At 35.7% G+C, this 16,350-nt stretch overlaps 1 protein-coding gene across 1 annotated transcript; it reads right to left on the bottom strand.

The window, feature by feature from the left end:
* Nucleotides 1–7,170: 7,170 nt before the first annotated feature.
* On the bottom strand, nt 7,171–14,969 carry LOC132564751 (uncharacterized). Its single transcript, XM_060229382.1, has 8 exons — nt 14,687–14,969; nt 13,862–14,115; nt 13,058–13,204; nt 11,920–12,143; nt 11,030–11,281; nt 10,020–10,194; nt 9,161–9,306; nt 7,171–7,489 (listed from the first exon to the last, which is right to left on the bottom strand). The coding sequence occupies exons 1-8, from the start codon at nt 14,967–14,969 to the stop codon at nt 7,171–7,173; spliced, it is 1,800 nt and encodes a 599-aa protein (XP_060085365.1).
* Between the last annotated feature and the right edge of the window lie 1,381 nt (nt 14,970–16,350).

Here is a 16,350-nt window from a genome sequence, read left to right as displayed (position 1 = left end):
CGCATATATGAAAGGATTTTTTATTCATTGTTGCACTTCAGATTAAATGCACATATATGACTGAAGTTTTAGCCACAGTGTATTCGAAATAAAATCAACTGTCATATCGTCTCTCAATAAACGTACTATAACCCTTACCTTTTCACGTTCGTTCCAGGAGTCGAACCCCGGACGACTAGGTGAAAGGCGAGTGCTTTACCATAGCGCCACCCAATAAACATACTGATGATCATAACGGACATAAAAAAACCAACTTGACACAATGAAAAATAAAATAAAAAGTGTCTTCATATTCGGGACTTGCATTCGGTGGTTAGTCTTTAGATCTTTACACATATGTTGGCAGAAAAAGTAACGTCACAAAGTCATAGGAACTTGCGCAATAATGATTTTCAGTTGTACCTGTGAGTTTCATAGGAAGTTGCGCAATATTGATTTTCAGTTGTACCTGTGAGTTTCATAGGAAGTTGCACAATAATGATTTTCAGTTGTACCAATGAGTTTCATTTCATTAGTACTAATGTATACACGAAAAATCTTCACTTCGTATCACTTTCATTAGTAACTTTTGGAAGCCTTCCGGGGTTTATGTAGCCAATGCCACAATGACAACATACGGGATTAGACGCATTGAGAACAGTTTGGAGTACGATATATTCCCGATGATTAAAGCCGCTCATTTTCCCAGAAGTTGAAGAAAGCGTACCCATGAAGTTCTACGCACCTCCAGGCTTCAAGAACATTTTGATTGTTTCATAGATCGAGACGTGGTACTAAACGCTGTGACATGAAGACCACGATGGTCTCGAGGAATTGTCACACCATTAAATTAACCAAATATGGTGAATGGACACACGGATCAGGATCATTTGTGTCTGCACGGAGAACACGTATCACAGAGAGAAGATATATGTTGAAAAATGGGTTCTAGAGTCATTGTAATATATACTTCATTTGTATTGTAACAAAGTCGAATTCCTCTTTGTAATACAAATTGCGATCAAGTGATATTCCGTTCTAAAATTAAATGTAGCGACTTCAAGAACAAGACGTTCATGGATTACATGGAGAAGTAGGGCGTCATCTTTACGCAAAATGATTAAAAGATTAACTACGCCGAGAGATTCATACATAAAGAACGGGATTTACATAATATTAGCGTACTAGCACAGCTACCAATACTTGAATAAATTGGCATCACCGACCAAAATGAAAACAACACTTTAATATTCCGTTCAGCCTGTGGTCATGTCTTGAGGGCGTTTTTTTTTTAAAAAAAAAGAGGAACGGACACCATATTGGTTCCCCACATGTATCACGTGACGTTAAATGTGTTCTATAATAACAAAACAAAATGACATGTAGCGCTGTTTCAGTTTACATTTGGCCACAAGTGAAAGACCATCTATTTCAGTATGGGATGAACATTTTAATAAAAAAATATTTTTCTTTTGTAAAAATAAATATTGACATACTGCTGGCAGTGTCACCATTTGTATTTTGGTTGTGTATTCCACCAATATATCAACTGAATGGACACACGGATCAGGAACAAAACACAGGTTTGCTTTGCAATCTTTATCGGCGTTTGCACGTGCATTACTAGTAAATCTTGTTCCTACTGTATTTAACATGGCGCGTCGGAAATTGACAAATGCTGAAAGATGACGAGCTTTCAGAATGGTTCAAGGTGGCATGACAGAGAGAAGATATATGTCATTCTGAAAAATTTCTCGTGCAGCGTCTAAACCGAACCGTCTAGCAGACCTCGTCATTGTAATATATACAAGGCGATTCAAATTTACATTTGTATTGTAATAAAAAGTGAATGTTCGCATTAGACAGCGTATCGTCAACAGTCGTTTGAATACAAATTGCGATCAAGTGATATTCCGTTCTAAAATTAAAGGTAGCGACTTCAAGAACAAGACGTTCATGGATGATCAGATTCTCCGATATTAAGTTGTTCCGTATTTCGATGCCCAAATTTCATGCTTGAGCATGAGAACGGTTTCATGAATACGGGCCCTGGTCTTATTCTCCTGGTAATTTTTTTAAGAGTCTCCATTTTTTGCTTGATTTTGCGAACTAACTGCTTTTTATTCAGAATGAATCTGATATTTATCATCGTTTAATTTATCTTCCGAATGGGTACTGAATATAGAGGACCATAAAACATGGGGTCCGTCGGTCTGAACTGTCATCTGATTGAAAGTAATTCAATAATTCAGCATTTAACCTAACAATAATAACACTTTCATTAAGATTCTCCACATCCGTCAAATTTCCAGTTAGGTGCACCAGTTGATCTGTAGAAGATTAAAAATGTGTGGGTTTTTTCTTTCAAAATAAGGGCCATGACAACGATATTGGATTTAGGACCAGCCCAAACAATATACCAACAACTTATGGTCAGCACCATGTCAGGATCATCTTTGGTAAGTCTCAGCTGAATACCACAAGTGGAACTTTAAAAAGAAGTTTGAAGCAGGTGTTGTTAAGGTAAACAATGATTAACAATCATGTTTCATCATGGCTCCTATGTTAAACTTTTTATGAGGCCAAAAGTAACAACACCAATGTTCTAATCTAGAAGGAGAGGATTTTTTTTGTCACTATCGCTGCCTTCTTAGAATTACATGAAAGTTTTATTGTAACATGTGTACCTCACCGTCTATGTTTTGAATTTAGTCCCTTAGCATCACTGACAGTCCTAAAATAGACAAATCAGCTGTCTGATACAGCTTAATTCAATAATGGCTTCCACTGTTAGGTTTGTTATCGAATACAATCATCAAATCGGACCTATTCTCAAACTCATACCAGATCTTACTGATGTAAGGCTGCTTTACCAAGTTTCATCAAAACCGTGCATAATTATTCAAGACATGTTCACATAAGTTCCAATTGTAATAAAATTGCAAAGGGCAATAACTCTGCAAATTGTGATCATATTAGTCAGAGTATATAATTCATCCGTGTCCTTATTGATATAAGACTACATACCAAGTTTTCTTATGAGTAAAATCTGGTCATAATTATTCAAGTTACTGGGTTCACAATGTCCGATAGTAATAAAACTGCAAAGGGCCATAACTCTGTAAATAACTGAATTGTTCCTATTGTCAAAGTCATATGAGTTCTTACTGATTTCAGACTGCATATCAAGTTTAATCTGAAAGTTGTTTTCATTGTTAGTCCGAATAGGTTATACATTGATGAATTGCTTGTTACACATATCAAAAGGCAGAATTATTTCAAATCCCGAAGGTAAATATATCAAGTGTGACACCAAAGAGGTTATCTGTAACAGCATTAACATGCATAATCCAATTTTGCACTGGAGCCTACATGTATATGAAATAAATCAATACATCTACCTTATTGACATGTGTTATGTTTGCTGAATCTACATCCTTTGTCTACTCTTCAGACTTACAGGGCATAGGAAGGTAAAACTGAGTAAAGATAAATTTTGACATTTTCTCTTGATTCAAATAGAACTACCATTAAACTTGATTTTGTAAAACAGAAAACAAAAACTATTTTAAAAATTTATTTCTATTAACTAATTTATAAAACTATACATATCACAGTAAAAATCACGATCTGAGATAAAATTGATACAATCTCGTTATTGTAGACATGAAACTGACAATGTGTACAGGTTATTTCAGGTCAACCTGTCAATCATTACACCTCAAATATTGCCATAGTTTACAATGTAAATGTCATTTTAGTAGCTATAAATTGTAAAAGATAAATAAGTATTGCATATATGAATTTTAATGAGCACTGCGTTTGCACAGTGCATGTTATCAAACTCTGGTTTCCTCCCACAGTATGACCCATCACATGCTTCCATCTGGGCCTACAAGAGTGATTGATATTAGTTGGGAAAAATGTTGTAAAATAAATAAAGTATATTTGTAGTATGTATACTCAGACCCTGCCCTCCCTCCTATCTAGTATGTATAACTCTCAGACCTTGCCCTCCCTCCAATCTAGTATGTATATCTCTCAGACCTTGCCCTCCCTCAAATCTAGTATGTATAACTCTCAGACCCTGCCATCCCTCCAATCTAGTATGTATGACTCTCAGACCCTGCCATCCCTCCAATCTAGTATGTATGACTCTCATACCCTGCCATCCCTCAAATCTAGTATGTATATCTCTTAGACCTTGCCCTCCCTCCAATCTAGTATGTATATCTCTCAGACCTTGCCCTCCCTCCAATCTAGTATGTATATCTCTCAGACTATGCCCTCCCTCAAATCTAGTATGTATAACTCTCAGACCCTGCCCTCCCTCAAATCTAGTATGTATAACTCTCAGACCCTGCCATCCCTCCAATCTAGTATGTATGACTCTCATACCCTGCCATCCCTCAAATCTAGTATGTATAACTCTCAGACTCTGCCCTCCCTCCAATCTAGTATGTATAACTCTTAGACCCTGCCCTCCCTCCAATCTAGTGTGTATAACTCTCAGACCTTGCCCTCCCCTCTAATCTAGTATTTATCTATAACATTCAAACTCCACTCTGCCCTCCAATCTAGTATGTAATTTCATTATCTCTTAAAAGACACAGCACACAATTTTGGACTTAAAAAGCAAAGCGGGAACTTGCAGGTGTTCCTACATACCTTGTTAATTATCTTCTGGCCTTCAATAAAGCCACAAGAGCTCGTTTAAACTTTTAATGTGCTATGAGGTCACACGACACTGTGACATCACTGGTGCCCTGTCTGGGAGGTTCTCCCCTTGCTTATATTTTTATGTTTTTGCCAACACAAACATCTCTAAAAGTGAAATTTGCTGCTATGAATTCATATGAGACATGATTTCTTGTTCATATTAAGCCATCACAGCATAAACCAAATGATATTCACTCATCTGCATAATTTGACAACTGAATATCATAGTAGTTGGCTTACAGCAAATTTGTAGGTCTCTGTCCTAAAAAAAAATCATGAGATGTGCACCTTTCCCAAAATCCTTCTTTATATTAACATGTATATCAGTTCCATCAACTATTATTTCAATTTTTGACAATGATATTGGGCATTCTGACCAACAAACAATGTCCATCTCTGTGACTTAACTGTACTGATATTACCTAACAAATTAACATATGTACGACATGTGTTAAAGCAGTTCTAGTTTTATAAGAATGCTTAATATTTTTCATGCTTCTCACATCAATATGAAAGTAATTAAAATAAATACCATGTACTGGAAAAAATTAACAGGCATTTGACAGGTATAATGTATTACCATACTTGTACCTGATTCAGGAGTGAATATTATCATTGTCAGAACTGTAAGAATTTTACTAACCAAATATTCATAAATAATTACTCTACATTTTTGTAATTTCACATGCTGTTCCACCTCTTCACATGTTTCATTAATTTGATTCAAAGTTTCCAAATACATGTAGCTAATCAAGTAATGCATGTGTATCTAAGATGTACTAGTTTAGTGGAAAGTAACTTCCGTGCTATAACTGCTTCCTGCTTAGTGCTCTATGGATTTATCAGTTGTAAGTTGTTTTTTATACATTTAATAATGAATTGCATTAAAACATTCGAAACTTAATTTATTCTTTGTTTTTTTTATCTTCAATCTATCATTTATGACCGACGACTCTTAAATATAACTAGGTGAAGGGAGATAATCCAATAATGTGGACAGAGAACGCGAGAATGATAACCAGAAGAATGGCATGTTCCTGCGTATAGTATGCACCCCCTTTTTGACGCAACAGTTTTTGCCTTAAAAAATGTGTACTATACACACAAATTTATGGTACTTTAATAATACTAAAACTATTATTGAAAGTACACATAACTAATATGTTACTTCAGCATTTTCCAGCAGAAACCAAACAGCAAATTATATTTCTAGAAAATAAACCTCTAAACAATTTGTATTATAACAAAATTTAATCAATAGCATGTATCCTTTTTTTCAAATTAAGACATTGTACATATTATCCATGTAGACACTCTTTATCTACTAGTTAGAATAACAATCTTAATTTGACAGAAAAGTACAAATACTATATATTAACTATTTGTAAATTTTTTAACTTTTCTGTTGTAACTGCATATGTAGAATATGTTCATCCATTGTCACATTTTCCCAATGATAACGAGATATGATATGATATTGAAGGAGCTGTTATTGAAGCAAAAAAAACTTCAATACAAATAATTGCAGAATTTGTGACAGTGGTTTTGTCAGAATGCTTCCATACTAGACTCATATATAACACATATGTAAGTTTCACTTTTTTGTCTCGTGTTTTTGGTACTTCTGTCAAGTCAAGTGCAGCAACCAATCACTACATGAAGCACCAATGACAAGAGAACAGAAATATTAACAATATTTTTTCCTGTTTTATCCCATGCATAGCACGTATAATTCCTTCAACATAATCAGTATTCGTTTATTAATTTCAACAAATACTTTCGACAATTGCAGTCTTTTGTTCAGCTATTTACTGCTTTTTATCAACATGTATTACAAGAATCGATCTCTACCGATTTAGTGATCAATAAAAATATAACCTTTGAAAAAAATTGAATTACACAAGCGTTATAGTGGCAAACTATTGACAGGAGGTCCCCAGTGACATCTAAAGTCCATCAGCCTTGTCATCGCATATACATATTAAACATAGTTATCACCGGGGCTTGGCGACAGATGGCGTATTGTGAAAAAGACATACCATTAATGCATCATATTTTCTAAAAATATGAAGTTCTGAAAAATCATGTGCGATGTCCTATAAACTGACCTTTTGATCATTTACAGTTTTAGAAAATGAATATTTGATCCAATAAATCTGGTCAATTTGTTTACTTACAGGCACAAAACTTCCTAGGGATGAAAAATTGCAACATGCCCAATTTCATTTTAACTAAAACATAAACAAATATTTTTATATCTCAAAGGTCACAAAAAAAAAATACAGATACAAATATAGCAGTACGTAAAGGGAGATAATTCAATAGGGTTTACAAAGTACATTTAACATGACAACCTTGACATAACAGACATATCCATTTTTAACAAAGATTGAATTAAAAATAATAAGTTAGTACCTTGGTATATCACATTCTTGTTTTAGTGAATCACATTGAATCTTTCTTCATTCGGAATTAGTTTTTGTCATCAGACTGTGAAGATAAGTCTACTTTCTGAAACACATTTGCCAATCCCCGGTCTGTGATTTCAGCTTGCATTGCTGTCACCTCCTCTTCAAATGAAAGAGATTCTGAAGACAGAGTTCCAAACAGCTTGTCAAGTTTTGTCAGGTCAGGTTGGCTGCGATGGAATTTTACCTGCATTGGGTTATACCCCTTAGCCTTTAGTTCTCGCACCATTTGACCTTCAGAATGCTGATTATACAGGAAGGACACAAACACAAGGCGCATTGGATACACCTCCTCACAGTATTTCTGGTAAAGGTCAGCAAATCTAGAAAGTCAAAATGTATAATTAATTATAGTAAACAAGACAAATGAGGAAGATGTTGTTTTTTTCTTTTATGATCTATAAAAAAAATTTCGGTTTGTAATTATATATACTAATTATAGCATGATAATTTAAGGATTTACCATCCCCAGTTCCACACCACCTCACCCCAGTGAAGCAATGTTGTGTAAAAGGCCCATTTAAGCTTGATCTTTAATGTAAGTCAAAGATCAAAATGTAGGTCAAAGTGACCTACTTTTGATACACAACATACTGTTGTACCAAGGTGAACCAATATTCAAAGCATTATGTTTCCATGATTAGTTGTGTAGAAGATAGGGACTGGACAAGATAGCAGAAGGATGGACGGAGGGATGGAAGGATGGAAAGATGGAGGGACACAATGCAAAACTTGTCAAAGACTGAGACATTTCAACATTGTTTCCAAAAGTGTGGACTGACTAAGAGATTTTTTATTTTGTGTTTATTACATCCTATTGACAATTTAATTCACAATAGAATAATGATGCATTTAATGAGAAAAACGCTTATTATTACAGATTAATTTCCTTTGGTAAAGGGATAACTAGGTTGTCTAGTATTTTCACATAAATAAATATTCATTGCAATTATAAAATGTGTACATTTGCATTTAAAATACTGCACAAAGTAGAAATCTATAAAATATATTAAGATAAGTAAAAATTTTCAATTTTTGAGTGTACATTTATATACTGTAATTGTTATTTTGCATGTATGAAAAATATACAGGTATTCTAAATATCTCGAGTGGTTACCACTCTAACTTGTGATGACCAGAACAGTGACCATTATAATCTGTGATGACCAGAACAGTGACCGTTATAATCTGTGATGACCAGAACAGTGAACATTATAATCTGTGATGACCAGAACAGTGACCATTATAATCTGTGATGACCAGAACAGTGACCGTTATAATCTGTGATGACCAGAACAGTGAACATTATAATCTGTGATGACCAGAACAGTGACCGTTATAATCTGTGATGACCAGAACAGTGAACATTATAATCTGTGATGACCAGAACAGTGACCGTTATAATCTGTGATGACCAGAACAGTGAACGTTATAATCTGTGATGACCAGAACAGTGACCGTTATAATCTGTGATGACCAGAACAGTGACCGTTATAATCTGTGATGACCAGAACAGTGACCGTTATAATCTGTGATGACCAGAACAGTGACCGTTATAATCTGTGATGACCAGAACAGTGACCGTTATAATCTGTGATGACCAGAACAGTGACCGTTATAATCTGTGATGACCAGAACAGTGACCGTTATAATCTGTGATGACCAGAACAGTGACCGTTATAATCTGTGATGACCAGAACAGTGACCGTTATAATCTGTGATGACCAGAACAGTGACCGTTATAATCTGTGATGACCAGAACAGTGACCGTTATAATCTGTGATGACCAGAACAGTGACCGTTATAATCTGTGATGACCAGAACAGTGACCGTTATAATCTGTGATGACCAGAACAGTGACCGTTATAATCTGTGATGACCAGAACAGTGACCGTTATAATCTGTGATGACCAGAACAGTGACCGTTATAATCTGTGATGACCAGAACAGTGACCGTTATAATCTGTGATGACCAGAACAATGACCAATCTTACCTGTGACTTTGGTAGCCACTATTCTCTTCCTCATCAGTGACCATTATGAATGTTTTAACCACTTCCTTATTCTCATAATAAGGCCACAAGCTTGCTGCTGGACTAGTACCTCCTCCAGCTTTGGTTTCCAATGCAAGCTCTAACACCTGTTGAGACATTAAATGTAACTTTTGAATGAGAGCTATTGAGATTAATCTTATGTCAAACTTAAAATAAAAATTGCAAATTTATAATTAATTAGTTTCATCTGTGTTTTTTATTTTACCGCAAGATAAAACTGCACTTTCAATAATCACTCTTTTACTAATTTAAGTGATCCCAATGCATATTTTTAATAAAATAATAGTATTAGTGAAACTAATGAATGCTTTTTGAAAATAACTTCATCAGACACAAAACAAAGGGCAATAATTCTGTTATTAAGGGATTTCAAAAACCGAATTTGGTACACTGAACATCCTCTTAATATGACCAGTGTATCGAACAAGTTTCATTATCCTGGCTTAGATAAAAGTGAAGTTATATTTTGGACACCAAAGGTTAAACAAAGGGCAATAACTCTGGCTCTTACATTGCGTATCGTCTTCATATACACCAATATATACACCGAATTCATCATCATAGTTTAAATACAAGCAATTTATAGTTGTTCTTTCGACATGAAATTTTAACAATGGGCAATAACTCTGTAATAAAGGAGTTGTGGGCACATTGGCTTAGTAAGACCAATATGTACACCAGATTTTATTATCCTAGTTCAAATGCAAGCAAAGTTATGCCCTGGACACAAAATTTTCAACAAATGTAATCAAAGTTGCAAAACTCTATATACTTATACAGTAAGCATCATTTTACATACCTCCTCTATGTTTGTGGGTAGGGAGCTCGGGTATCGAAATGTGCTATTGAAAAAGATAAGCTTGGCTGAGCAGATGGCAGTGAGGATACCAGAGATAATGACACTGGTCCGGATGGCAATCTCCATGGAGCCTGAGGCATCTCCACTCACAACAATGGGGGCCTCGAGGGACAAACTAAATTTAGAACAACAACAACTTTTGAGCTCAGGATAATAACACACAAAGCTTCTCTCACTAACTTTTATAAACAGAATAAAACAGACTGACAAATTTGAACTGATATGATTTCTTCAGAAGTTTTATTTGTTACAATTTCTTATTTTTCTTTTTCTTTCTTTTTTTTTATCCAATATAATTTTGTAAGTATTTATTAACAACCTAGCTCGACATAACACAATTTAAGACAAAATCTATTCATAAGAAACTATCTACATATTTCTACCTAATGTCTATCTGACAAAAAACCATGTTTGGTAATAAGTCAACCAATATCTATTACTGTTCAGTTGAATTTTGTGAAACAAATGGTGTTTTATATCACCATTATAAGTCAAACTCCTTAATTGGATCAAAAGGTACATGCGACCCCCTTGTGTTATGTTGCCAGAACACTGATATCCTGTTCTGTTTTCATCCTATTTGTCCATGAACATGGAGAGAGAAAATTTATTACACTTTTATAACCCTTTTATATAATACTACCAGAGTGAAATGAACATGAGATGAATTTGTCTAAAATGATACAAGGGTGAAAATAACCTGGGGTGAAATGTCTCAGTATAAAGTGATGTTGACTGATTTTTCCCTAAATAACCACTTCCCTGTAACATTTCCCTCCAGTTAGATTTTTATTCCTTAAGGTTTATTTATAGTACATGTACTAATTGACACAAGAGTCCTGAATGAACCATGTTGTTTCAAAGAGAAAACAGAGAAATGAAATAGTAATTAAAAACAATGCTGCTAAGATCCTTCTGTCCACATGTAATAACCCAGAAACTGTAAATACCTGACTTCTTTCAGTCGTTTGTTGCCAAATGATACGAGCTGTTGCATGAATGGCGCTTTGTTTTCATCCAATTTGCGTTCAATCTTCTGCCCATAATACGTGGTGGTAGGAATGTTTTCACGATACATCTTCAGCATCAGTAACCGGTCCATCATCTTTCCAAGCTGTAGATTCACTTCATTGCCCCTTTTCATCCTGTCATCTACGATTTTGTCAACTTCTGCACAATCACGACCGATATCCTCGTAATACCTGAAGAACAAAATTTGTTATTTTACTAGGAATTTCAAAGAGGTATCACTGTTTTCTACCAGGAACTCAATACCGTCATATTGATTGGGAAATAAATCCATTCACACCTAGTGCACTTTCAGTAGAAACACCTTATCATTACCATGCAATAAGTCTGTTTCCATTATGAGTCACAGGTCATGTGTTGTCCCCCTTGGCTTATTGTCCTGTAATAAGTCCACCTCCCTAATGAGTCAGAGGTCATGTGCTGCCCTCCTTGGCTTATTGTCCTGTAATAAGTCCACCTCCCTAATGAGTCAGAAGTCATGTGCTGCCCTCCTTGGCTTATTGTCCTGTAATAAGTCCACCTCCCTAATGAGTCAGAGGTCATGTGCTGCCCTCCTTGGCTTATTGTCCTGTAATAAGTCCACCTCTCTAATGAGTCAGAGTTCATGTGCTGCCCCCCTTGGCTTATTGTCCTGTAATAAGTCCACCTCCCTAATGAGTCAGAGGTCATGTGCTGCCCTCCTTGGCTTATTGTAGGATAAAATGAGCCTTAATACTGTAATAGTGCTATCTTTTGCAACACAATGATAACTTATTCAAATCTGTTTAAACATACCCACAATAAGGTTTGTACTTGGAACAGGAATACCTACCAGATAATTGTGTCAAGTTTGGGCTCATTGGCCGCGATGCGAGCCTTGGATTCAGATGTGAGATTACTCTTGTGCTGCTTGGCAAGGCTGTATGGAATAGGGAACTCTTTGATCACTTCATTTATATTGTCAGCTGTGAGATGCTGACATCGGTAAGTCATAGTGTCCTCTGGGGCATCCTTCCCATAACAATATGGCAGAAACCAGGGAAGTGAGGGGAAGTCCTGAAATTAAAAAAAGCTAGGTTAATAATAGTAACAAAGGAGGGGAATTCCTGAAATATCCAAACAGATTGGTTAATAATAGTAACAAAGGAGAGGAATTCCTGAAATATCCAAACAGATTGGTTAATAATAGTAACAAAGGAGGGGAATTCCTGAAATATCCAAACAGCTTGGGTAGTGTAATAATGGTAACATAGGATAGGAAGTCCTAAAACGTCCAAACAATAAGCTTAATAATGGGACCATATTTACAGAAGAAGGAGCTAGATTTTAGCCAGACTGGGATTCAAACTTAGAGCCCCTGAGCACAACAAAACACCTAAACCAGTTCAGGATTACTGGTCACTTATCTCCATTATCCCAGCCCTCAGTCTCTCGTGTACTACATTTATCATATCTGGGTCATGATAGCTCAGTCACTTTGAGTGTTGGTCAATGTAACCTTGGGTGAAAATCTGAGGTATGCAGTTTGATGCTCCCTACCTGTGGCAGTGTATGTTTCTATGAAAACTGAGAAATGGATCTGTCTGTATTGTTGTGGTTTTGTCCTTGGGCAACATACTTTCCCTGAATTTCTCTGGATGGCATGTAAAGGGTAGCCAACAACTATTACAAGGAGGCCCCGCCTCAAAATGAAACTGGGTTTTCAAGGATGATGAATCAAGAAAATATTAACCTTGAAGTACTTTGGAGGTATGACTTCTTGTACATGTGTTTATGAAGCTTCCACCAACAAAGGCGTGTTAGGTTCAACACAGTGATATATGATACAGATTGATTATACATAATTATGCCATCAACGGGAAAAAAAATCATAATCATTCTCAAAATTAAGGTTAAATATAGACATGTATAAGTGCTACATCATTCAAATATTCAGCGAATCCATTTAGTAAATATCTTTATTTTCATACCTTTTCTGGATGGAAGTGGCAGAGGTCAGCCAATTTCTGCCATGGCTGCTTCGGGAAATAAAGAGAGTAAAACTCCAGCTCCTCTTTGGTAAATGTCTGTACCCACTTACGAATGTATTTACATATTGCTCCACTTGCTGTACCATACTGTAACCAAATATCACATTCAGCTTATTGAAAACATGGCCACAATTTCCCAAGTTTTATCTCTAAACAAATAACGTCGTTAGAAAGCAAATGTCATGTGAGAGACTTCCCACTACAAGTACTGTATATGATAGCAAATCTCCGCGAATTTATATATTTAATATTACAGCAATTACTATATATTTAAGTACAGCAATTATGTATATGTGCATGCATCATTTAAGGATGTCTTTTATTGGTGTACATGCATGTATATGTGTATACTATTTTTTGGTCAAAATTTGACAAAAGTTATGGTTGATACTTAACAAAATCATCAAGTAACACAGATGGACAGACAGACAAAATGTATGGACACAGAGACAAAATGTATGGACAGATGTAATGTATTGACAGACACAAAAGATGAACAGCTTTAATAGAATGACGAACAAAATAGAGACTGAGACAAAATAGATAGAGATTGAGACAAAATAGATAGAGAGGCATAATAGATGGACAGACACAATAAATAGACACACACACACAATACAAGGACAAACACAACCGAAGGGCAGGCACAACAGATGGACAGACAAAATAGATAAGCAGACACAACAGATGGACAGACACATTCAAATAAGTTCCTTCTATTGAGTACCAACAGAGTTAACTTACAGGTGACTTAATGGCATTTAGGTTATCTATGTCAGACTTCAGTTTGCCCAGGGTTTTAGCTAGCACTTTGTTTGTTGAAATTTGGAGTCTTCGCAGCTGTTTTTCTTTCACTCGTACTTGTCTCCCTGAATCCAAAAGCTGTAGTGCCTTCAACACCTCAACTAGTCCAAAGTTGTCACGATCTTTCAGGAACGCGTTTGATAAGCTGAAGTCTTTTCTAGCCCATGCTGCTGCCAATGATCGAATTCTTGCATCTAAAAAATTCAGAATTAGAGATTTGTTTCCATCAACAGGAGAGGAGTAATCATTACTGGAAAATAAAACATGTTTCCTGAATCAAATACATATGCAGGACTGACAAGGCTGTCAATAACAGGTATTCATTAAAATTGATAAATCAATTTTGTCTTTTTTCATGATCATTTAATCCTTATTACAAACTCTGTTGTCAGCTATATATCCGAAGCTAATCATGACATACATTTTCCAGAAACAAGTTTTTTTTATGTTTTTGGTAACGGTTCATATTGCAGCTTCCTCATGTAATGTTCATCAGAGTATAATTTGTATGCCATCAGTCATCCAGCAGACTTGTCAGACCTACATATTTTTGTTAAATGAGAAGCAATCACTCATGATCAACTGTACATGCAAAAGATACGTATACATGTACGTACATGCCAACACAGCAAACTGCGGATGTCAGTGAACCATCACTATACACTTCTGAGATGTCAAATTTATGACAATTTTTTTTTATCAGACAACATTTTTTTGTTATTTGTTATCATCTCGAATGCTTTTAGTCTGAGCATTTATACTTACTCTGTGCGATCTCCACGCCATTTCTCTGAAGGACAGCCATGCCTGCAGCATACCTTTCTGTGTTCTGATTTTGTGCGACATAGTGCTGTGATACTGAAGCATTCCCCACAAAAAATGCTTGCAAATCTGTATCGATATTAAGATCCTTCACTTCCTTATTCTCGGACGATGCCCCATCTGTTGATGCTCCGGCCCCTCCACGTGCAGATCGACCCCTGCCTCTACCACCGCCTCCACGGCCACGCCCACCTCTTCCTCGTCCCCTTCCACCGCGTCCTCTCATCTTCAGTGGTATTTGTTATGTTAACGAATCCGACAAATGTACGGGTTTTTTTTTTTTATAAAATCAGATACGTTTTAAGCGTATCGGCGTCAGGAAAATTAAAGTTTCGCTACCACGCTAGCTATTATTGGTAAGACGGATACTGGGAATTCTTTATCAAAATTTCACATTTATCAGCGATTCAGTCACTTCCTGCAGCGGCCTAGTACGAAAGCTAGGTATCTTGAGTAAAATGCAGAGTAGTGTTTGTCCTGTCAGTCAAGATTATTCTATGGGATCTATGTTCACAGAGGGGGTGTTTTATGTATTTTTCTTGCACAACGAGCTAGCAACCACATATACTTCCGGGAGCCTGATATCACACATACCAGAACACACTACGCGGGCAAAAGAAAATGTAGTTCTAATAAAAAATATTCATTGGTTGGTATCATTATACAATGATGTACATATCTGTTAAAAATAAGAAATGCATTTGATAAATATATTGAAATAAGTAGTAAAATTTTCCTAAAAAGGACAAATATAATATCTACACGCATATCTAAATATCACTACGCGTGTTCCTCTAAGCACATTATACACTGTTTCAACAGCTTTCATCATGCAGGCAAAGTAACTTTTCCCTTACCTTGCGAAAAATTTTACACAACTACGCAGAAACGTTTATATTATGTTACTTAGTTTCTGGACTACGTCATCTCTAAGATATATTATAGATCTTTTACTACCAGAAAGATTTCCTTAACAATTGATTAATGTACGCCGTCGGAAATAACTAGCAAATGATTCGCATTTGCACAAATCACAGGCACCTGTATCTAGAACGTAAAGGGCACACACAAATACTTTTGATCCTATAGTGGTCTAGAAGTTTGCGTATGTTGTTTACGTTGGATTTCAGGACTTTGGACATGGTTAGAATCGAATAAAAAAGCAATTGGCCTACCACTGGCGTCGTGAATTATTGTATATAAACTGTATAGGAGTAGATGGAAGACTAATGTATCGTGACATCCCCGCTACTTTATATATAATACAGTACATATCTTTACAAATTGTATCAGAAAACTATGTAGAGAAATTTAATTGAAGGTCTATAGGTACAATGTAGATAGATACATTCCATATTCTTGGTTTTATCTTCCAAGTAATATTTCTTTAAAAAACAAAAACAAAAAACGAAATTCACATAGTGTAAAGCAATTTTTTTGTACGTGGATGAAACATTCTCCAGGGAAAAAGGACTAAGTATTGCAACAGGCATGGTAATGCTCTTGTACTGAATTGCATCAGTTTTACAGTGACGTCAAATTCTTGTGGTTGATCACGAATTAAACGAGCAAACTGATAAATATCAAATCTGCATTAAAACTGGTGT

Source organism: Ylistrum balloti, unplaced genomic scaffold (genome assembly GCF_031769215.1).
Source record: "Ylistrum balloti isolate Yb309-2 unplaced genomic scaffold, AGI_CSIRO_Ybal_v1 Utg369680, whole genome shotgun sequence".
NCBI classification, from domain to species: Eukaryota; Metazoa; Mollusca; class Bivalvia; order Pectinida; family Pectinidae; genus Ylistrum; species Ylistrum balloti.
Note: the sequence above shows the minus strand (reverse complement) of the source record. Positions and strands in the feature narration are given on the sequence as shown.